Source organism: Crocodylus porosus, unplaced genomic scaffold, assembly GCF_001723895.1.
Source record: "Crocodylus porosus isolate Cpor-Errol unplaced genomic scaffold, CroPor_comp1, whole genome shotgun sequence".
NCBI classification, from domain to species: domain Eukaryota; kingdom Metazoa; phylum Chordata; order Crocodylia; family Crocodylidae; genus Crocodylus; species Crocodylus porosus.
In genome coordinates, this window is record NW_017728917.1 from 24,723,634 (window position 1) to 24,747,528 (window position 23,895).

Consider the following 23,895-nt stretch of genomic DNA (forward strand, 5'->3'; position numbering starts at 1 on the left):
AGTGATAATTGTGAATCTGTTCCGATTTGTAGCCACCCAACATCATGTTGCAGTGCAGCAGAGATTATGTCTGTGCTCTTTTTCCATACTATGAGATACAAAGCGCAAGATCCCAAAAATGTCAACAATGACCGGTTTGTTCTTTCTAAGGTAAGGCAGCATAACTTGCTGTGTCATTCTTGCTTGTCTAATTAATTGTAAATGTACCTGTGTTCTTGACTGATATTTGCTCTTACTCTTTATGGTCCTTATCAGTATATATTCATGGGAATGGCAGTAAAGATCTGTTGGGAAGTGCAAGATAAGGAAAAATGCCAAGTAAAGCTTGTTGAACATAGAAATGGGTAGCACGAATATCGGAAAATAAGTGTCAAATGCATCACTGTATTGTTGTAATAACTCTAAATAGATTCTATATTAAATAAGGTTAATTATAAATTCTCTTTTGATATTCTTTGTAAAATCTGTCAAGATGCCAAGAAGCTTTAATATATATATTAGTCAAGGTTTATGTCCTCTCTCAGTTTGTAGTCCTGCTACTTTGACTTGCAGTCTCTTCAGTTCTGAGTGTCAGGCCTGATTAGTGCTTTGTTGGAAGCTCTTCAGAGAACAGTGTTGAGTTTATTGGTGGTCCAGTGAATGATACTCCACCCCAGTAATTCTCAACCTTTTTTAGACTTGAGGTACCACTGGTTAGACTCAAAGCGTTCCTCAGAAAATACCAGCTCTTAGCTTTCACTGATTTTTTGACTACCAAAAAATAATTAAACAGTTCTGTTGAAAAGAACTCTGAAAGACCAGGTCAGACTGTTCTTGTTTTTGTCAGACCAAGACAGGTCAGACCGTTTTTGATGCTGTGGATTCCTATTTAAAACCTCTGATTTTTATCTTGCAAGTTGTGTGGGTATTTCTGTACCTAACGATGCTAATAGTAAGTGGTACCCTGCAGCACCCTAAAATGATCTCATGGCACCCTGCTTGAGAATCACTGCTTTACATAGTGCGTGAGCATGGCATGAAAGGGGGTCTGTGTTTCTGGAGAAAGGAGGCATTCAGATAAGACACTAACACCTAGGTCCCAATAACTTGCGGCTAGGAGTAACACTAGCCATATGACTCCTTTGCTGCTGTCAGCCTATGGAAATTGAGAGAGGTGGTTAGCCATGTTAACCTGAAATCAGACAGAAGGTAGGTCAGGGTAATACTTTAGAGATTAATTTGCTCCAAAATGCATAAGCTTTTGGCATGCCGTGATCGTGCTAGCCCAATGGCTACTTCAGCTCAAGCAGGGTTTTGATTTGGTCATGATACTTTGGAAAGATGCTCTCTGTTCAGAATGTATGTTTCCTTCTAGGGTCATGCAGCACCAATTTTATATGCTGTTTGGGCAGAGGCTGGCTTCCTCCAAGAAGCAGAACTGTTAAACTTGAGGAAAATTGATTCTGTTTTGGAAGGACACCCCGTTCCAGTAAGTATTTGAGTAATAAACTTAATATACAACACAGGGAGGTCCTTTGTGTGAATTGGCACCTTTTTAGTAGCAAGTTCTAACTAGTTGCACAGTAAAGAAAGATTTAAAAAGATGAAAGAGGATAGTATCTGCTCTTTGAAAAATAGAAATGGGCATTTCAAAACAAGTGAACTCACAAAAAATGACTCTTCATATTTTCATAATGTACTTCCCCTTCCCTGTAGTTCTCAATACCCACAATGACTCTGTTCAAACCCATTTTTATCAAGTTCCAGCATGCCTTATCTTGCCCCATAGTAAACTGAAACAATATTTGCTCACTTCCAGGGGGAACTTTTGTGTGCTTGTCTTGATGGCTTTTTACCCCACCTCGCTTTCTCACCCCCACAGAAACAACATTTGTCGCCAGCAGCCTATGCTAGGGAAAACAGAGTACAAAGTGGCCTTTCAAACAAGCCTCATCAGAAAGCTATGGAAGCTCATGCTGTTCATTTCAGGGTGTCCTCCTGATCTGCTTTAGGGCCCCTGTGGAACTGGATTAATTTATAGCTGCAAGGCAGTTAATAGCACTATGACCATTGTACCATTGGTATTGCCACAGAAGAATAGAGGGTGGAGGTGTGTGAAGGGAAGTTCTTTAAGGTAAACATGCTGAAAGCAACAGGGATGAATTGGGTTAGGACTGGAGCCATCTAAAGCTTTTTTTAAAGCAAGGCAGGAATCCTGCCCTGACAGCATTTACTAGAGTGAGTAAATTCCCCACCCCCACCTTCTATGAGTCTTGTGAGTTTGGGCCCTGTATTTCTTCTTACTGCCAAGTAACTGTTGCCTTTTTATTTTCAGAAACAAGCATTTACTGATGTAGCTACTGGATCCCTTGGCCAAGGACTTGGTGCTGCCTGCGGAATGGCCTATACTGGCAAATACTTTGACAGAGCTAGGTAATTCCTTTGGCTGTTTAACCTTTGTAGATACTTACTGAAAAAAAATTGCTGTGGAAATGTTGAATTCCTACCCACCTCAAAATTTCTTTATTTGTTGTTTTCAACATCTGGACCCAATTCAGAATGCAGTTTTGAAATGACAAAGCACAGGTTGGCCGGGGTCAGAGGCCAAAGGACTAACAGGAATCAATGCATGCATATCATATGCATCCTGAAGAGTAGAAAAGGTAGTGCTGGGGGAGTAGCATATGGAGAGTACTGTTAAACTGAAGGCATACATACAGATGGGATAAGTTACAATATAATAATTTCAGAGTAATTATGGTGGTAAAGGAAATAAGAGGGATAAGGAGTCTTGTAGGCAACCACTTAAGTTAAAGGGAAACTACTGGGTCATGAATTTGGGCTCAGAATATCAACTGAAGGCCATGCAGCTCAAATGAAACAGGAATGTCTGTTTCTGTCACTTGTTAGCATGGTGAGTGAGGGAAGTAAGTGTCCAAAGGCAAATCTGTATGAAGAAGGAGGCAGTCTAATGGAGTTGATGTATCTTACATGACAGTTTTAGCACATTTAAATCCAGGTTGCTGAGTTAGGAAGAGTATTAAATCCTATACTTCACTGGCTTGAAATAATTTCTGTGAAAGATGATTTGCTGATTTTAATGCAGTTTAGCAGATGGTAGTTGCAGAAAGAATTTAACTAGTAATTACTGACAGCAAGTAGTGGTATTGTGTGCAGTCCTGGAGAGCAGCCTGCATATATGGGATTGTAATTTGGCTGAGTGAACTATCAAGTTCAGGCAAGCAAGTTGTGAAATAAATTTTAGTGGATAGTATTCACTCTGGGAGTATGACACAGCTTAATAGTTCTATAATTATTCATTAATCACTTTACTCAATTTTGTATTAAAGCTGATATTTGCAGGTATGTATATTTCTACTTTTGTGATCTCCAGCAGGCAGTGGACATGTTACACTGATCTTTTCAGCCATCTAAAAAAGACTGGCAACAGCAGATAAAGACTAGGAGCTAAGTTCATCAGTCCATACTGGGGCAGTGCTTGGTAAATAGCATCCAGTTCCGTGTCTGGGCCAGTAACCTGCACATAATATATAAAGCACTTTCATGTAATTCAGATTCCACTCAGAATTCATGGTTTCCTGTAATGAAAATGTAGGTATTCTCTCTAGGCAGTAATGATAAAATGGTTGTACTGTAATGAGGAAGCAAAAGCTGAAATAGTTTAATGCATTGTCAGTGCTCTTGCTGAGTCACAGTGAGTGTTCAACAGGCATATTTACTCCAGCTTTAAAATAAGATTCATTGTTGTAATTCCTTTTCAGATTTACTTTGTCTTATCTTGCAGCTGTGTTCAATCCCCTTGACAGTTGTCAATAATCTAGTGTTCTCTCCTTGTGATTGTAATTATCAGTTTGTTTATAGGTGTTGTGGAGGTTTTTACGAGGAAATGATGTTTCTCCTTTAGATTTTTACCACACTTAACAGCTTTTTAATTTATACTTGACACAGTTTGCATGGAGGTGCACACATTGCCCAAGATCAAATAAATTTTCCTGAGACAGTTGCACATATAAAACTGGAGTGGTATTAGGATTGAAATAATGGAAAATCTTGCTGTGTGCACTTAAAACAATTTCAGTTTGTTTTTTAAAGCAAACAGTGGCATAGTGCTGTCACTGACAGCAATCTGTTACTATTTTTAAAGATTATTGCATTTATTTTTCCAGGCTTTACCATATATTTCTTGCCATAACTTTTTTCATAATTAAAGTTTTTTAAAACTTTTTAATAAAGCAGTTATATTTTGAAACGTTTGCAGTTGGCACGTCTCTTTACTAGGTGTTTTGAAAATCCATTTATAAATTGTTATGATTACTTGATTCAGTAAAAATTGACAAAATTTCCAAAGTAATTGTTCTAATCTGTTCTTTCCTCCTCACAAAGCAGAGGAATCTTTTTTCCCTATAGCATGATTTTTATATTTTAAAGGGATAATGTCTACATAAAAAATATACGTATTACATTGTTTTCCTTAAGTGAATTATTAAAAGCACCTTAGATTATTAAAGCTAAATTAATATCATAAACAATTTGCACCACTTTTGTCCTATTTTGCTTTTCAGTCCTTTCCAGGTTCTCTCTCTCTAACAGGAGTTTGTGTATATATTTTTTTCCATTAGAATTAAAAACAAAAAAAAAAGTTTCCTTTTGATTTTAAGCTTTGTAGCTTATTCTGAAAGCTAAATTTGGCCAAATAAGGCATCTACATGGTTACCATTTGGCTTCTAAGTTAGCTATGTGGTTTGTATAAAATAGCAAAATTTGGAATATTCTGAGAGATCCATTGGTTAGTTCTTGTATTTCAGTTTCCTGCTCAGTGCCAGATGCTATAAACCTCAATAATTTACACAGTTTATACAGTCCTCTATCAAAGGAATCAGGGCTGTGTGCTGCACTGGTTGCAGGCTCAAAGCTGGACAAAACATCCCAAGGGAGTTGCATACCCTGTAGCCTCTTAGACCCCCTGTTGCATAAGTAGTGTGAGCATTTCCACCACCACCCCCTTCTTCCCTCCCCACCCCCTCCCGCAGCTGCTGTGTGTGAGCTCCTTTTGCCCTCCCCTGGCTGTTGCTGCACAGGCAATACAAGTCCACTGCCTTTTCTGCTGTATGGGCAGCTAGCTTACTAGGCACCCTCCAGCCATGCAGCCCTGCCCTAGAAACCTTGGGCACAGCAGTAGGATCAATGATGGGAGTGGCGGTTAGGCAGGAGCCCATGGGCCTACACATTAACCCCTTGCAGGCCCAATGCCATCTGTTGGCTGCTGATTGAACAGCCTGCTTTATCACATATAGACTGTATTGACCAGTTGGGGGGAACAAAACAAACCTGAGTGAGAAGGCAGTACACTAATACCCTTAATATATTACATTTTAGTTGCTTCTGTTTTCTGAGGTTTGTACTAGTTCCATGTTTATCTAATTGAATACTGTCCTAATTTTACAACATGCTTGAGGTTTTTTCGGTTTGTCTCCCTTTTTCAAGCTATCGTGTGTATTGTCTGCTTGGAGACGGGGAGGTATCTGAAGGCTCTGTTTGGGAAGCAATGGCCTTTGCTGGGTTTTACAAACTGGATAATCTGGTTGCCATATTTGATATCAACCGTCTTGGACAAAGTGACCCTGCCCCTCTGCAGCATCATGTTGAAATCTACCAGAAACGCTGTGAAGCTTTTGGGTATGTGGCTGAAAGTTTAGTGTTCTCTGTTTTAGGCTGTGTGTTGTATTCATTCTCAAGGATTTTTCAGAGATGCACAGAAGTGTGTTGATTTTTCAGTTGCACCATGAAGAATATTTTCAGTACCTCACGGGATCGGATCTTTTTGTCAAGAACTGTGAAAACACTAAAAAACTGCAGATTTTAGGTTTTTGGATTTTTTTTTAATTAAGGCATTTATCTATATTGGTTTATTAGAATAACTTATTTGGTACTCCAGACACTTTACACTGTTTGCAAAATTTAGTCAAGAATTACCCATAACTGTGCATTATAACTTTGAAATATATAGCACCTCTGTGAAGAACAGGAAGAAGAGTGTAAAACGTATTTAAAACAAAAATTTTGTTACTTCAGAGCTGTCAGCTGGTTTAGAGATTTATAATACATTTTACATGTGTGAAAATATATATGGAATAAAAATTACTTTTCAAAATACCTTAATAGAAACTATAAATCAAACAGTAGTTTGGTCTATGTTACACCTACTTACTGTCTAATTTATCTCCAGTGTTAATTTTTTAGAAGTTAATTAATTTGTAATTAGAATTAGCTGACTTATGGAAAGAAATGCAGCAGAGTTGGTTAGCGTTAAGAGGTCTAGATGATTTCTTGGTTCCATTTCTGTTGAAGTTGCTGCTGTACTATGAACTTCAAGCTAGTGCCTAACCTGTCTTCCATATTTTTGTTATTTTAAAAAAGAATATATTTTTATGATCTCATGTGAATGTCAGTTTATAGTTTTGAAAGCCTTTGATAAAAAGGCATTGTATAGGGTCTGAGTTACCATATTTACTCTGTTAAAAGATGAAGTTTCCCCCCTAATCAGCATGGGGGGTGGAAAGCCACTTGTCTTATAATCACATCCAAGGAAACCTCATTCAGTACATTGGCAGCAGTTTAACAATAGACAAAAGCAGTGCGCGCTTACTCTCAGTCATGGGAACCAACTATTAAGTTGATTAAATGCAGCCAACACTGAGCATGGCTATAAAACGCATGGCCCATATGGGGAAACATACTGATGGGAACATACCACAAGGATGGGTTAGTGAAACTCACCTGAATAAGATGTATGGTAGTGGCTATTTTATGCAGTCCCCCTCTGCCAATTATTTTTCAAGTTATGGTAAGACACTACATTGAATACATTGTGGCTTCACTCCCATAGCTGAGCTGTGCCTTTCTTTCCTATTTCCAACTATTCCTGTTTCTTCACCAGCCTTAAATGCCTGGCAAACATTACCAAACAGGGTCCTAAGAAGTTCACCCAAAATCCATCTGTTAGCCCCCTCTCTCAGCCTGTTGTATGTGAATAGTATGACCCTGTCCTCTGTGAGGTAGAACCAGACCAAGTTGCCCCACACTTCATGTACATATAAATTTTTGGAGGATCCCAGGACTCTTGATATGAGCGCCCAGTTCAAGTCATGAGTGGGGAGCTAATCAGCATATGGATCATTTGTGAATGGTATCTGGATTACACAGACATACTAAGCAGTGCTGAGCTGTGGGGTCAAAGTGGCTTGAAATGAACTGTTGAGACAGTTCATTGGACGGGGTCCAGCAATCTGGTAAATCATATGCGTTTTGGCTTTGAACTGATACGATGCATAGTTTGTACAATATACAAGTAAGTACAGATGTTCTGTTTAGAAGTGTGCTTATGGAGTACCTGTGCTAAAACTTGCAGCAGTTTCAAAAGGGGTAAATTGCTTCAATTCAGGATGAAGTAAGAAGGCAGTGGGAATCTGTACTAATTATCCTATCTGGTAAATTATGTTTATTTCAAGGTCAGTGTTTTGGTCATTTCAAATTTGTTCCTCACTTCTATGTACTCGGGGAGAGCGGGGTCTGACAGTAATGGGGGAGTGGGCTACCTGGGAGGTGGACAAATTCAAGGTAAACCTCCAATAATTAGATTCTATACCTGGAAAATTGTTATAATTTTATAAAATTTTCATATGGAGAATCTAATTGGGGGGGGTCATCTTATATTCAGCATCATCTTAGATTCAAGTAAATGTGGTAAGAGCTTCACGTTTTCACGTTTTAACTCTTTATAAACAAGCTGTCTGTTTGCATTTACAGTTGGCATGCTATCATAGTTGATGGGCACAGTGTGGAGGAACTTTGCAAAGCCTTTGGTCAGGCCAAACATCAACCAACTGCTATTATTGCAAAGACTTACAAAGGCAGGGGAATATCAGGTAACACAATAGCCATCCCTTCAATATAAATTCTTGCTTCTGTGTGGTTTACATAAAAGAGTGCTTCAAACACCTTCATTAAAATCTTAATATATGGATTAACTTTATCATTTGATTGCTTAGAAATAGTTCAAAAGCAGATGCAGCAACCTTTTGATTTACAAGATTCCATGCATTTGAAACCACTTCTTAAATGTAGTTATTTCTTCGAACAAACTGGAAGAAAATTTTGACTAGTTCTATTCAATAGTAAATTTAGGGTTGTATATACCTCACTGAGTCCTTTTAAAAGTTTCCATCTTATGTATAGAAATCCCTAATATGAGTATGAGCTCTTCTCTTTGCTTCATCTCTATATTGCTATATATTAATCCCAAGGTCTGGATAGCTGTTTAAGGAAGCGTTTAACCTGCAGAAGTGTTGTTGGTTTGTTTGTTTTTTTAACTAAGTTATGAAAAACACACTTTTTTATGACTTGATTGTAAGATGTTTGTTCAAAAAGCTTAGAACAGCATTCTGTTATTAAGCTTCTCAGGCTTTTGCTTGAGAGACTAAAGAGGGATTGGATAAGAACTCTGGATAAAAAACTAGCTATGAATTAGGGATGTAAATATCCTTTTAAAAATATTCATTTAACCTCCTCTAATTATATCGGCTAAACAATTAGCTGATAACACAGCAACTGGGACAACTGCCACTGGAAGCTGCTCCCAGCTCTTGTGGCCCTTTGACTGGGGGAAGGAGGCAAGCCCAGCCAAACAACATATGAAGCCCACATGAGGTGCTGTCTGGGAGGAAGTTTAGAAGATGGGTCATTAGGCTGCTGGCTGTTTTCTTCTTAGGCTGTGGATGCTAGACCCCCTCCCACCTGGCCTGCTGCATTCTGAGTCCTACTGGGGCACCAAGCGGTTTTCCTTTCCTGCCAGACAGTGCCCTTGCTGCCCCCTCCCCCCCCCATTCAGTATAAACTATTGATTCTCAGTCACGGTGCTGTGGAACCATAATGTGCTCTGAGATTCTTTTTAAAGGTGCTGCGAGACATCACATATTACCACTGTTAGGTGTGCAGACACCTACACATGGTTCACAAAACGAACCTAGAGATAGGAATTCACTGTGTCAAAAACATTCTGACCTGTTTTGACCTTTCTAAGTTGTTTGCAACAGAAGACTTGCTCTGTTCTTTTCCATAGTCAAGAAACAAGTGAAAGCTAAAAGTTGGCATTTTCAAGGAGCCCCTTGAGTCTAATGACAGATGCTTTCAGTCTGAAAAGGTTGAGAAATACCTATATTTCTTCATTGAATAAGCAAACGAATAATAAGTGTTTTGCTCAAGGTTTATAGTTTTTTTTCACTACTGTTAAGCGCACAAGATTAAAACTGTGTCAGACTTTATTATTCCCACAACATTCTAGGGCCTTGCTTACATGGGCACCAAAACTATCAGGTGGCTGTTAGCTTTTTCAGGAGCTAATGCTGTTTGGCTACAGATTTAGTACTTGCTGAAATTGCATTTAAGATTTAAATGTTGCTATTCTTATGGGCCTGCTTTCCTAAGTGCTGCTCGTTCAACTCTGTTATGGGTCTACCTCTTAACTAGGGGTCTGCCCAACTCGAGGAGGCAGCTGGCCAATTTTGTGGGCAGATTACAGAGCCGGCTGCCATTTTCAAGGGCTTATCTTGGCCAGGGCCCCCCTGTGCCTCTGGCTGAGGGGCCCTGGTGGCCCTGCCTACTGCTGCTGATTGGTGCAGAGGACTGGACTGTCTGTTGTATAGTCGCACCCCTTGCTACTGATTGGCGAAGAGTTGTCTGTTATGTAGCCCTACCTCTTGCCACTGACTGGAGGAGGGTGGTGGGGCTGCTCAACAGGCAGCCCTTTCAGCCAATCAGCAGTGGGGGGCAGCAGCTGTCTTTCCTGCTTGCCTTTGTGCCGCAGTCTCTGTCCACCCTTCCCTCAGGCAGGCTGCATGGCTGGGAGGCCAGCATTTTATTTTTCGAAAGGTTGTGTTCTCTCCCCCCACCCCCACCCAACCACCTGCACGGATTTCTCAAGGATCACCCAATTTTGTGATTTCCACGAAATCCATGCAGTTGTGATTTGGGTAGGTCCCTAGTTATAACTGTTCACAATCAACATCATTATGAAGTTTTAACTTGAAGTGCAAGATTGATTTCTGTTTGCTAGAAGCGTCTAAATACATTAACCTTAATAAGGACTGTGAAACAAAGGGCCATTTCCTGTTCTTACATACATTATAATTTTAACAATACAGGTATTGAAGATAAGGAAAACTGGCATGGGAAGCCCCTTCCAAAAAACATGGCTGAACAAGTCATTCAGGAACTTGAAGACAAAATCCAAATCAAGAAAAAGCTTTCTCCTGCCCTTCCGGAAGAGGATGTGCCAATAACAAGTATTAAAAATGTTAAGATGCCATCCCCACCAAGTTATAAAGTAGGAGAGAAGGTACTGCCTTGTTTACCACAAAGTTATTCTCTGTCAGATATCTTAGCAGCATAAATGTGTTTTATGGATGAAAGGAAGGGCAGCAATGAAAATGTTTCTTGTACTTACCTTTCTGTTGTGTGAAATGCAGTGTGTTTTACCTGATGAAGGAAACGAATTACAAGTTCCACCCATAAACCCTGCGTAAATAGAAACTGTGTTGAGCACAGTATTATTTCCTTTCCTCAGTGCCTTTCACTTGACTGCCAGAGGCTCCCCATTCACTTCTTGACTACTCACCTCTGCATTGTAACACACCCTTTCAAGATGATAGCATTTGGGAAATTACATACACAAGTGGGTGGGGTTTCCATGTAGAAAGGGTTACAGCAAACTCTTATTCGTATTGCTGGTTTGAGTTATCCAGTTTTACTCCTGAGGTCAATGGCGTAATGGAATCCTAAACAGCCAAACAATTGTATGACTGTGCAGATGGTAGAGGATAACAGTTATGTGTGTGTCTTGATCAAAAGAGTGACAAAGAGTCTGTATGTTCTGATGCAACTGAATAGATCTGACACTATAATGTTTTGTGTTTTTCCCTTCTTTTGTTGTTGTTGTTGATGTCTTTAACAAAAGACCACACCCCAGAGCAGATGCTAATAGCTTCTTTTTTTCTTCATAGATGGCTACCCGCAAAGCTTATGGATATGCACTTGTGAAACTGGGCCAAGCCAGTGACAGAGTGATTGCTTTAGATGGAGATACAAAGAATTCCACCTTCTCAGAGCTGTTCAAGAAAGACCATCCTAGCCGCTACATTGAGTGCTATATTGCTGAACAGAACATGGTAATTAGTTTCATTGCTGTAGGCAATACTGCTGTGTATTACATAGCAGAAGATGAGATGCTTTAGCCTATTTTGTCCCGATTATAAAGGTTTTAGCATTTGTGCTTTGCAGATGTTTTTATTGTTATTACACATTGACTTGCCCTTTACTTAGAACAAATTGCTGCTCACCACAATGGGAATGCTTCTGTAAGACTTAAAAAAAATCACATTATGTTTCTTTTAACAGACATATAAAAACAGAGTATAAGCAAGAGCATTGCATCCCACAGTATGATCTATAGGAAGTTAGCTACAGAAAAACTTGTTAGCTTTCTCTCTTGACTGCAAGTACAACACTAGAGTTTGATAATCAACAACTTTGGGGTAGCTGTAAAATGTGGGGATAGAAAGAAAACTATAAAGAGTTTTGAGTTCAAATATTATATCATTTATTACATTATGTACTTCTGAGGCAAGGTTTCACTTGCGGTTGTATAACCTCACTGTAGCAAATGGATTTGCGTGGGTATAAATTATGACAGTATTTGGCAATTTTGTTTTTAATTAACTTGTAATTTGAGAGAGCATCAGGTGTTCTCTCAGATTTTTCATTTTTGTTTCACTGGCTTTACTGCAATTCTTCTTGATTTGTATCAGTATAAATGAGAGAAGGAGGGCCACAAAGATTGGAATAATTTCTGTGACCATGGAATGAATGATTCTGCAGAGTATTTTGGGAGACTAGTAATAACCTGAATCAGGACCAAGTTCTCCTCACGAAAGGAAAACCTTTGTGATGTGCATCCTTTCAAAGGAAGGTGGACAGATGCATCCTTAGCTGGTAAACATACAGCTCTTCATGTAAAATATTTGACCCTCAATCTTGACTCTCAGAAGAAATGAGATTGGAGAAAAATCAAACCCTGTGAGTCCATAGAATGGCTGTTGGGAAGGAGAACATGTATGGATAATAGGTAGAGAATCTGTAACAATAAGTAGAGACAGGAATTTAGGTTTGCCATGGCAGAAGGATTAATTTTTCTTGACAAAAAGCCTAGGAACAAGGTTGGAGATGGTGAAAGAAGCTTTTGTATTATGGTACTTGCCATGGTGGAATAGGGGTTTCAGAGGGAGAATAGAATTCCTGTGGAGCATGTTACATGACATATCTTTTCTGCTATTAAAAAGGTGTCTGGTAAGTGTTTTGGCTTTGTCTCTAATTTAGGTTGACTTTTCTACTTCTTGCCTCCAGGTGAGTGTTGCTGTTGGCTGCGCCTGTCGTGACAGAACAATTGCTTTTGCCAGCACTTTTGCCACTTTTTTCACCAGGGCATTTGATCAGATCCGCATGGCTGCCATTTCTGAGAGTAACATCAATCTTTGTGGCTCTCATTGTGGTGTATCTATTGGTAAGTGAAACCTGTAGTGATCTCCTGGAAGATCCCAGTGGGTGTATTACTGACTGTAGAGTTTTGGGAAAACTGTAGAGACAGTAGTCCAGTGGGAAAGGTATTGGTTTGGGTGTAAGGAAAAATGATTCCATCCCCATCTCTTCTGCTGACCTGCTGTGCAGCTGTGAAAGAGGTTCACTTGCTCTCTGCTTCAGGGTTCCTATTGCTAATTTTGGAGGGGTAACAGTATTCACTTTTTGTAAAGAGTTTTGATACCTGGATGAAAGTGGCTACATAAATGTTGATGGTTGTTGTTATATTTTTGTTGTGTGGGGGGACACGATTTACTGCTTAAATGTGCCCATTTGATATAATTATTTTCATTTTTCACAATATATGTTTCTTATTGTAACAGTTAATACAAAGAAACCTCACTACAAATACAGATTTGCTTCAGAAACTCAAAGTAGGTGCACTGTTCACTTCAGTGCCTCTTTCAGTTACTGCTGGCTAGTTCATGTTTCTTCCTGTAGTAAAAAAAAAAAAAATCTCCTTGAATCCAGAACAGCTTCTCCAAGCAAGCGGGAAAAAGCCAATGACTTTCATGCTTGAACAACCACTAAATAGTTGTAGTGCAAAACAAAAAGGAGGATTGATGTGATCCTAGTGAATTAAAGCCTTTTCTAACTATATAGGGAGTTACTTCTACCAATTTATTTAATTTAATTGGGTTTTTTTGTTTTGTGGTTTTTTTTGGAAATGATCAAAGCATTACAACCATTAAGGTGGATGCAGTTATTCTGGTTTAAAGGTCCTCTGTAACTGTGTTTAGACTGGGTTTCACCCCTAGCTCAGTTAAACAGGTGTTTGACATGTTTTCATAGCAGAGTCTGTGACTGTCTCCACACTCATTATAGTGGATCAGGTTATGGCTTAAGCATATCATTAAACGTTTTTCTTACAAATCACTTTTTCTTCAAAGACCAGTCCTGCTACCTTTTCACAACCTGTAGTTTAGTGTTCCCCCTTGAGCCTTTATGCAGGATTAAAAAAGAAAAGGACCTCTTTCCACTAGAGAAAATGTTGTTATCACCAGTCTGGGACAACGAAATGCTGTAGTGCCTTTGTGAGGATTTTGCTTTCTGGCTTCTTCACAACCATTATAATTTGGGATGTTTCACAGTGGAGTATGTTTTGTAATGACCCCATTATCACTTAAATTTTTTTACCTCACTTCTAACCCCATTGTCTCACCCCATTCTCATAAAAAAAAAAAAGCTAGGTGACCGTGGTATGGATGCCTACACATCAGATGGGTGGCTAATTGGCTGGATGGCTGCACACAGAGAGTAGTGGTGGACAGGTCGTTTTCAGCCTGGAGGGATGTGGGCAGTGGGGTTCCCCAGGGCTCAGTCCTTGGGCCCATAGTGTTCAACATCTTTATCGACGACTTGGACAAACGGGTGGAAAGCACATTGTCCAAGTTTGCTGATGACACCAAGATGTGGGGCGAGGTGAACACGCCACAAGGAAGGGACACAATCCAGCCAGATCTGGACAGGTTACAGAGATGGGCAAATGAGAATAGGATGGAATTCTATGTGGACAAGTGCAGGGTACTGTATGTAGGGAGAAGGAACCAGCAGCATACCTATAGGCTGAGGAGCACCCTTCTCGTCAGCACAGAGGCGGAAAGGGATCTTGGAGTCATTGTTGTCACCAGGTTAAACATGAGCCACTAACTGCACTGTGTCATGCATCCACAGATACATCACAAGCAGGTCCAGGGAGGTGATTCTCCCCCTCTATGCAGCATTGGTCAGGCTGCAGTTGGAGTACTGCATCCAGTTGTGGGCACTGCACTTCAAGAGAGATGTGGCTAGCATTGAGAGTCCAGAGGAGGGCCACTCACATGATCAGGGGGCAGCAGGGCAGGCCATACGAGGAGAGACTAGAGGGCCTGAACCTATTCGGCCTCCACAAGAGAAGACTATAATGATTGTAGTGTGTGTGTGTGTGTATCAGTTGAACACAGTGTTTTATTGATATATTTACAATTTTAAAGCAATTTGGAAGACCACTAGTGCCACAATCATTATAGTAAAATAAATTCTAAATACCTATATATTTTGGCATTTGATTTTGGGTTTTTATCATAGAAAAATCAGAGCTCCCCCTGCCCCCTTCACTCACCAGGACATAGGTCCAGCTGCGGCTATCCCCCGCCACTGCTGTGTGGCACCAGGCAGCCCTGCTATACTGGTGCTCTGCACCTGCTGTTGCCCTTCACCCCTGAACCACAGAGCCCACCCACCCCAGCCCTGCTGGTGCCCCTCATTCCTGGCCCAGTCCCCCGTCCCCACTGATGTCTCTCACTCCCAACCTACAATCCTGCCCTGCTACCCCGGCCTGCTGGTGCTCATTCACAGCCTCCTGGCCCCGCTGGTGCCCCTCACTCCTGACCTGCTGCCCCCCACCCCCAGGGCCCCAGCCCTCCTGTATGTGAAGAAGGGGGTGGGTGTGTGAGGAAGGGAGTGTGGGGACATAGGTAATGTGTAGGGGAGGGGGTGAAGGAGGCACACTATATAGAGGCATTTCCTTTTAATCGTGGAATAACACGGATTTTGTGGGTTTAAACAGAGAATTATGGGTTTTTAAATGGAGAAAGCCAGGATCCCTGATGATAATGAAAGTGTGTTGTAAAAGTCTACATAAAAAAGTTTATGTAAGTGATGACAGTGAATGAAACTACCCAATATTGTCAGGGTTGTTTAATCTACTGCCTTTTTGCTTACCAATTTCACTTTTCTTCCACAAGAAGCACAGATCTTTCTGGGTCCATCTTTCAGATTTAGTGAAGAGAAATGCATACAGAAGTCCAGTTTGTCTTAGGTGCATGCTTTTTTAAATATACAGATGTCAGTGAGAGGTGACCCCCACCCTACCCCCTTATGAAGACTGCATGATGAGACTGTTAACTCTTGGCTTGGCTCTCACTTTAAGTTCACAAAGAAGTTAAGGTTTGGTGCTTGCCTTCTTTGAAATTTTGAAAGTCTTGTGATCTCTCCACTCTTGTGTAACAGTAATTGCAAGCAGCAAGCAGTAATTGGTGTTGCAGGCAGAGACATGATCGTAATCAAGAGTCTTTGCATGACTATTCTGGAATATTGACATCCTGGAAATCTCATAAGGATATTTTATGTTATATTTTTATCTATAAAAAATCATGGCATCCAGTCCCTGGTTCTGACTTCAGATTCTCCTTTCCGTAGCTGCACTTTATGCCCTAAAATACACTTAAACGAATACGTTTTCTCATTATTCATGCTTGTTTATGAAAATACATATCCTTGTATATTCTTTAAACAAACTCAGGTATCTGAAAATAACTATATCAAATGGGCTGTTGACTTTTGAATAAATCAGTGCAGTTTTTTCACATTTGCGGCAGTCTAAAAGTGTGACTGCAGTGAGCTAAATCCAGTTTGGTTCATGCCATTTCTATGTAGAAATATAAATCTGAAGATGCTCAGATGTGATCACTCCTCTTATGTCTGTGTATTTTCTGTTTTAGTTGTCTCTTTCTTTCATATCATATCATTAGTGCATTTTTTCATTTTTCTTTTGTAATCCTAGTTTCTCTTTCTTTTTAGTCACCTTCTGTCTTTATTTACTGTTTAGATGATTCCAAGTTTAAGGACAAGATGATTCTTTTCTCAAGCAGGTAGACTTGCATGCCCTGTGTGCCTGATGTATACATTTCTGTATTATTTTAAACCTCACTGCTATGGTAAATACAAAGAGCAGACGTGTATTCACTGTTACCTGTGGTTTTAATTCTTTCAGGTGAGGATGGACCTTCCCAGATGGGGCTGGAAGATTTGTGCATGTTTCGTGCTGTTCCCAATTCAACTGTCTTTTATCCTAGTGATGCCGTAGCTACTGAAAAAGCAGTAGAAATAGCAGCCAACACGAAGGTATGTTCCACTCTTTCTGAAGTGTAGTGTTTACAAGATACAAAGATTTTGCTTTTTGTTACCAGTGCATCTTTTTGAAATGTGCCTCCATTCATTTAAGAGGCTTTAAGGCATTGCCATTGTTGGGAAATGCACTTCATCTAGAGAGGTGTAAAAGTATCCTGTCTTGATTACACAAATAAAAGATGTTAAGTAATATGGGCCAAATTTGTCAGAGAGATAAACGAGTAGTTAGTCATTGTCTAGTGGGTTCAGACCTTTGCAGGAATAGGAGCAGATTGTATAGTGTTAACTAGCTCTGTTTTTAATCATCAGCTTGTGTGCCAAAAGCAAAACTTAAAATAGGGTGGTGTTCTCTGGGGAGCAAATTCAACCCCAATGAACCAGACTAAGCATGACTTGAGGATGTTGAAAGAAAGTCAACAATGGTTTCTGGAGTACCTCTTGAGCTGGTATAAGTCAGTGTAGCTCTGTTGGATTTATGTTGATCTATAACAGCTAAGAGTCTGGCCCTTTATCTTGGACTCTTCTGTTGGTGAGCTTGTACATGTGCTTAAGAAACAGAACTGAGACTCAGATCAGGTTCTGTTGCTTGCTGTGCTACCAACTTCCCATCCACCTTTGGACAAGTCACTGTTCATGTGCTTCTATTGTTTCTGTAATAGAGACATCAGGAAAACTCTAATCCTGTGTCTGCTCACTTCAATGTGTGTGTGGCCAGCGGCAGCTAAGATTTATAGGGTTCCTACTCCAAAAAAAAAAAAAAATTGATTTTTAAACAGGAGTTTGAGTCAAGCAAGGATTGAATAATTTTAGCTACTGTCTTTATGCTTCTCCTAATACTCCTTTATGAGTTTGCTCTCTCTTATGAATTTGAGAGAGAATTTGCAGTATCAAGCATGGTTGGTTAAAGGAATTGTTACTTTTGAGGAGCATTTAAACATGATCTGAAAGAAATAATATTTGCCTCCTGGCTTTCAGTTGAGACTTTCTTCTTTTGGATAGTTTTTTTTTTTTTTTTTTTGTACCGGAAGCTAGGATTTTTGTTTCCCTAGCAGTTTAGAAAACTTTAAAAAATCTAATTAGGCAAGGTAGGATTTTCATTTCCAAAAGCTAAGATAGGTGAGCGAAGATGGCCTGTGGAAGACTAACTATGATAGAACACGGTAAAAAAATTTTAAAAATCTAGGGTGCTACAATGACCAAAAGTTGTAATTCAGAAAGCACTTATGAATTTGTTGAGAACTGATAGACAGGGAAAGTTCACTCAGTAAAACCACAAATAGTAGAGAAGGGATTTAACAAATGAAAAATAATTTTTTTCTTCCATTTATGTATTGTTTATATATTTGAAAATCAGAATGTCTGTCATGGCTATTTTCATAAACCCATTCTGTGTTCATTTTGGAAACAGGGCATTTGTTTCATAAGGACCAGTCGTCCTGAAAATGCTGTCATTTATAGCAGCAATGAGGACTTCCATATTGGACAGGCCAAGGTAAGTACTGTCTAGAGGATCATGGAACTGAACAAACACGCCATGTTCATGCTCAAAAAAACATTATTTCCAAAGAACCTAATATCAAAGATTCAATATTGTAAAGAACATTCGTGTGGTCTTACCTACTGAGGTTGATTAATTTATGTATTACAAACTAAACTAAGCAAATCCTCCTTTGTGTTTTTTTTTCTCTCTCTTAGGTGGTATTCAAGAGTAAGGATGACCAAGTAACTGTAATTGGAGCAGGAGTGACTCTTCATGAAGCGCTAGCTGCAGCAGAGCATCTGAAGAAAGGTGACTAGAGATTGGTTTTTATCTTTAAATAAACATAAAGAGAACAGTGCCAGTCAGCCTGACTGGAGCAAGCCTGACCTTCACACTGATGAGATTTTACATTTTTAAATTTATGAAACATCTGATCTTCTCTTAACTAAAATATGCAAGGTTCACCCTGTCCTGGCAGTCTTATAAAGAATAGTCCCTTTTTATCTGAGTAGCTGTTTCATTTAGTAGGGCTACTTACAAGAGTAACAGTCTCTCTGTATTTTTTGTTAAGCCAGTCTAATAATACTAATAGAATATACAGTGCAGCAGTGACCATCTGATTATCTCATTGAACTAAACTATGCCAACAGTTATGATCCACAATGATCAAATATATGTTAGATTACAAGTACCACCTTCTTTTGAAATATTTTCATTTAATTTGACTCTTAAATCTCACATTATGTTCTCATGTTCATACGTGATTAGGCCTTGTATGTTTGTTTGAAAACTGCATTGAGCTAGAGTGATTCAAGGACATCAGAACCAGTTGGTAGAATATTGTCATTATTATTGTACATACTATTATAATTAATAATATTGGTGGTAGTGGTGATGACTTTTTTTTTGCCCAGAATGTTTTAAGCCCTTAATATGAGGGTGAGGCATTGAGGAGACTTAACTGCGCTTCAGGCACCAGGATTAACCTGTGCATTTATGTTCTGCATGAATCATTTGCTGTATTGGGAAAGAGGGTAATTGTAATAAGATTTGATACATACAAAGCTTCATGCATAGGTACACTTCATTGGTCACTTGATTCTTTGATAAGTGCATCAGCACTTTACTAGACACAGAAAGCCAATGTGTTCTAATCCACTGACACTATCTCTTGGAGAAAATAAAAACCTTTCGGTGGAGTTACAACAAGTTGCAACTGACAAGAACACCTCTGAGTCAATGGTTACACACACAAAAGATAACCAGAGTGGAATGAAAATAAGGCTTCAGAGGCCTTAGTTCACATAAATACCATTGTGCACACAGTGACTGGTTGGAAAGAGATTTTACCATGGTCTTGAGCTCTGTAGGATGCAGGCCACTCTTGTAAGATTCTTAGACCCAGAACCTCCTTTGCACTACAGTTGCTTTTCATTTCATCACAGACTCTAAACATAATATAACCAGCTGTGGAGACATAACCCTACAGTAGGGACATCCTCTGACAGCAGAGAGCTGGCTTAGCAGTTGCGAAGCTGCCTCCTGACTGTCAGCGTAATGTAGAGGTTTCCCTATGTCTCAGTGAACCCTGGCTGTGTTGCATTGACCTTTTAAGGTAGCTGGTAGATGGCACAAATTAGACCAGATTTTATGGTATTCTGACATACTAGCCTAGCATCCAGCCAGCAGAAATTAAGATAGCTTGTCACATTGCACCCTTCCTCTGCCCTGTGCTCTGCTTTAGCAGATAGTCTGCATCTCAAACTCCAGGTTTATTGTAACATAAAGTTAGAGCTTATCAGCAGCCTCAGGAAACGTGTAGTGATTTCCGATGCATACGTAGCCACACTGGTCTTCAAGGGAGAGCTTATGTGAGAGTTTTCAGACTAAGGAGAGCTGAAATACTGCATGTAGATCTCTGGTGAGGTAAAAGCACTTGTGCCAGGAACAGGAGCAATCACCAGGAACAAGGAAGTGAGGGGAGAGCCTGTTTCACTTTAAGTTGAGAATAAAAACCCTGTGAGTAATACTTTGAAGAGGAAGGATAGTCTAGTGGTTAGGATGCCTCCCTGGGTGGTGGGCCCCCCCAGATTAAGTTCCTGGTTTGCCACAGAGGTGTTGTGAAAAGAAAAACATTAAAGAATGTGGACATCCGGGTGCTGTGGAAATAGGGTCATTTAAATGTCTTAGGTGGATACTCTAGTAATCATTAGAGCTGCTTTTTTAATAATTACTTAAGAGCCTTCTAGGTGTTCCCAGTCAGGTTTTCATTAAGTTAATACTTCTTGCATTCTCCAAGGCCATTTCACTCTTCTGTACAATCATTTTTACAATTTTACTTCTTCAGAAAAGATCTTCATCAGAGTGATTGATCCATTCACTATAAAACCCCTGGATAGGAAAACTATACTTGAAAATGCAAAAGCAACTAAAGGCAGAATTGTCACTGTGGAGGACCATTACCATGAAGGTAAGTCAGGTTCAGTGGGTGACAGCTCACCAAGTAGGGCTTTTGGAGTTGGAAGGGCCCCTGGCTTCCTTTTTTATTCAGGCTCAGAAAAGTCCTAAGCTGATTTTACAGATTGAATACCTTTTTAAAAAAAAGTTGCAAACCTACTTCATTGCAAATGTCTCCTTAAACATGGCAGCTAATTAGGAGGGTTCCTTACTTGGCCTTGTAAGGACAAGAGTCAGGTGAAGTCTTGAGCATGGTGATATAATATAAATCAAAGGGAGTGAATGTGGGGCTGTGGCCTCTCCCCCAGCCCAGTGGTCAGCAGAGAGCACACACAGCGTGGTAGAGTGTAGCAGAGTCAAGCTGCAGCAGTGGGCTTGATTCTGAGCTGCTTGACATGAGCCAGGTTCTGCAGCCTCAGCTCTCTTAATTGCCCTGGTGTAAGTTGCATCAGCTTGGTTCCCGAAGTTTGTTCACCACCACTGTGCAACAGCAGCTCAAGTAATCCGGGGTATGGACCTCTCGCCTGCATTCCCATTGCCCAACTTTCATTCCCTGCTGCAGCTGCTTACAGGGCTAGTATCTGGTTTCCGGGCTTATGGAGCACCATCAGTGTAAGGAGGATGTGAACATAACATAGATGCATAAAGAGTTTCTAAAGCTAATTCTTATATAATGAAGTGCTTAGTCCGTCTGTCCATAATGCTCTTAGAGCACTCCGGTTAGTGAAACAACCAATCGGAGTGCAGAGCGCTGCCATGGCGGAGGGGATGGGGGGGGTGAGGCCAGCTGTGCTGGTCTCGCCCCCCCCAGCTCCATCCCCACCATCATCGTGGTAGTATTCTGCAATCTGCTTATTTCAGTAACCAGTTGGAGTGCTCCAAGAGCATTATAGACAGACAGATGTATACAAAGTAGGGATATGAAAAGTTAAACAGCTGTTTAACCGATAAGTGCAGCGATAACTGGTTAACGTACTGGTTAGCTCAGGGGTGGGCAATTATTTCAGGCGGAGGGCTGCTTGCTGAGTTTTGGCAAGCTGTCAAGGGCTGCATGGGTAGCCCTGCCCCTTGACAGGTGCCCTGCCCCCTGGTCACCATCTTGGGACCAGAAGTCCCACCCCTTGCCTCTGACCTTTGCCACCAAAAGTCCCTCCCCTTGTGCCTAGAAGTACTCCTTTAGGGGAAGAGGGCTTGCCATCTTAAAACAGGAAAAAAAACCAAATTATATACAAACAACCATAATAATATATTTCAATTTAATTAAAAAATATATTTTTGTCCTGATTTGTGTGTGTTTGTGCTGTATATCTAGAAGTGATTGCATAATAGTGCAAAATGCAGTCTTACTCTTGTATAGTGTGTGGGGTGTGCAGGGGTGTCAGGGGGTGTATGGGTGAGTGGGTGTGGGGAGCTGTGGGTGTGGGGGGCTTGTGTGGGTATGGTATTTGTGAGATGTGCGATTGAGTGCTGGACTCACCGCCCCCCACCACTCAGTCCCCGCCATCATGGCAGTGCTCCACCGCCTCTGAGGAGCAGGTGTGGGAGTGATGAGGCCAGCAGCGCTGGAGATGGTGGTGGCAGCGTGGAGGGGGACAGAGGGGACAGCAGGTCAAGTTCTCCCTCCCTCCTTCCCCACCATGCTCCTGGGATGTGCTGATACTGTCCCCTCCTGCCCTCACCCCCAGTTGTTCTTCACAGGCAATTGGCTCATTCCTAATAAATCTGTAAAGTAAGAACACACCTCAGGAAAATCTTGCTGTCTCTGTATTGTGGATGTAAATATCATTTAAAAATACTCATTTAATCTTCTTTAATTATATTGGTTAAACAATTAACCTATAACACAGCAGCTTGGACATAGCTGTTGCTGGGAGCTGCTCCCACAGCCCTTGGATGGGGTGGGGAGGAAACAAACCCAGCTAGACAATACAGCCCACAATGCCCTGTGCTGGGAGGGAGGGAGCTCATGTAAAGAGCAGCTGATTGCTTAATTGATGAATCATTACTCTGTTCCCTGTTTTCCTCTTAGGCTATGGGTACTAGTTGCCCTTGTCCTCCCTCTCTCCCTCCTGCATGTCCTGTTGCCTTCTGATTCCTGCTGAGTCACCACACAGCTTCCCTTCCCTTCCCCCACCACTTTCTTGCCAGACTGTACACACTCTGAACTACAGGATAAGCTATGGCCCCCAGACTGGATCCAGCCCACCAGGCTGTTCTATCCAGTCCGTGAGGCCCCTAAAAAATTTAGAAAATTAATATTTATTACCTGCCCCCAGCTGCCTGTCAGAGATGACAGGAGCCAGTGGCAGTAGGACCCAAGGGAAGCCACAGCAGGAGCCTGCAACAGCAAGGTCTGCCCAGCCCTGACCCACCCCAGGCAGAAGTTCCAGCCTAGCAGAGGCTTCTGGCCTGGGACCGTGGGGTTGTTCATGCCTCCCTGTGTTGGAGCGGGAAATTCAAGTAAGAAGATGGGGTAGGGAAGCAGGAGAGGACCATGAGCGATCATCCCAGTCCTCAGGGCTGGGCCAGCTCCTGCTGAGTCCTGCTGTTGTGGCCATGCAGCTGGGAGCCACGTGGTCCAGGAGTGGCCGGTAGGCAGGCAGGCAGGAAAGTGGGGAAAGCAGTGGGAAGCGGGAGTGGAAGCAAGCAGGTGTGTGGGAGCGTGGAGCCAGCACTGGCAGGGCCCAGTCTGGGTGGCAGGAGCATGAAGCACGGGCTGGCAGGAGTCTGGAGCTGGGCTGGGCTGGGCTGGACCATCAGAGAGAGATGGAGCTGGCCCGGCTTCATAGAGTCCCTGCCGGCCAGAACCCTAAGCTCCTGCCGTCCCACTGTGGGCCCCGCTGGTGCTTGCCCTGGGGCACTAGGGTGGGCCCCGCACTCCTGCTCGGCTGTCTCTGCACTCCTGCATGCCCACCTGCTCCCAGTCCCCTGCCACCCCAGCTCCATGGTACAGGTGGGGACCAGCGTGCGCAGCCCTGACCCCACATTCACCTGTCTGAGCTGAGCAGTGGCAGTGCGGGGCAGACTGCTACTCAGCATGGGGGGGAAAACAGCCCTTCCCCCTCCTGCTGTCAGCACTTCCTGGTGAAGCCACTTAAAGACCATGTGGGGTTGTCCTGCATCTCCACCATGTTGTCACCACCTCTGGGATGTCCCATAGCTGGGCAGAAACTGCTGTTCAGCTTGGGGGAAAGCAGCCCTCCTCCTCACCACTGCTAGGCGGTTTTTGATGTAGCTCCTTCACTGCTGCCTCTTGGCTGCCCAGTGAAGCAGCAATGACAGTGTGGAGCAGCCACAGGACAGCTCACAGGCGGCAAAGGAGCCGCACCACAGCCTAGTACCGTGTGGGCTCTGGGCGGCTGCACCAAAAACCGCCCAGT

At 41.6% G+C, this 23,895-nt stretch overlaps 1 protein-coding gene across 1 annotated transcript in view; it reads left to right on the plus strand.

Moving 5' to 3' along the window:
* The window catches only part of TKT (transketolase), a 25,791-nt gene continuing 1,896 nt past the window's right edge, over positions 1 to 23,895 (plus strand). Inside the window, exons 1-12 of the mRNA XM_019536925.1 lie at positions 1 to 150; positions 1,355 to 1,468; positions 2,315 to 2,412; positions 5,485 to 5,676; positions 7,807 to 7,925; positions 10,200 to 10,393; positions 11,058 to 11,222; positions 12,457 to 12,613; positions 16,442 to 16,572; positions 17,987 to 18,070; positions 18,274 to 18,367; positions 20,406 to 20,528. Of these exons, the coding sequence (XP_019392470.1) occupies positions 67 to 150; positions 1,355 to 1,468; positions 2,315 to 2,412; positions 5,485 to 5,676; positions 7,807 to 7,925; positions 10,200 to 10,393; positions 11,058 to 11,222; positions 12,457 to 12,613; positions 16,442 to 16,572; positions 17,987 to 18,070; positions 18,274 to 18,367; positions 20,406 to 20,528 (1,555 nt within the window). The 5' untranslated portion in view covers positions 1 to 66. The remainder of the gene's footprint in view (positions 151 to 1,354; positions 1,469 to 2,314; positions 2,413 to 5,484; positions 5,677 to 7,806; positions 7,926 to 10,199; positions 10,394 to 11,057; positions 11,223 to 12,456; positions 12,614 to 16,441; positions 16,573 to 17,986; positions 18,071 to 18,273; positions 18,368 to 20,405; positions 20,529 to 23,895) is intronic.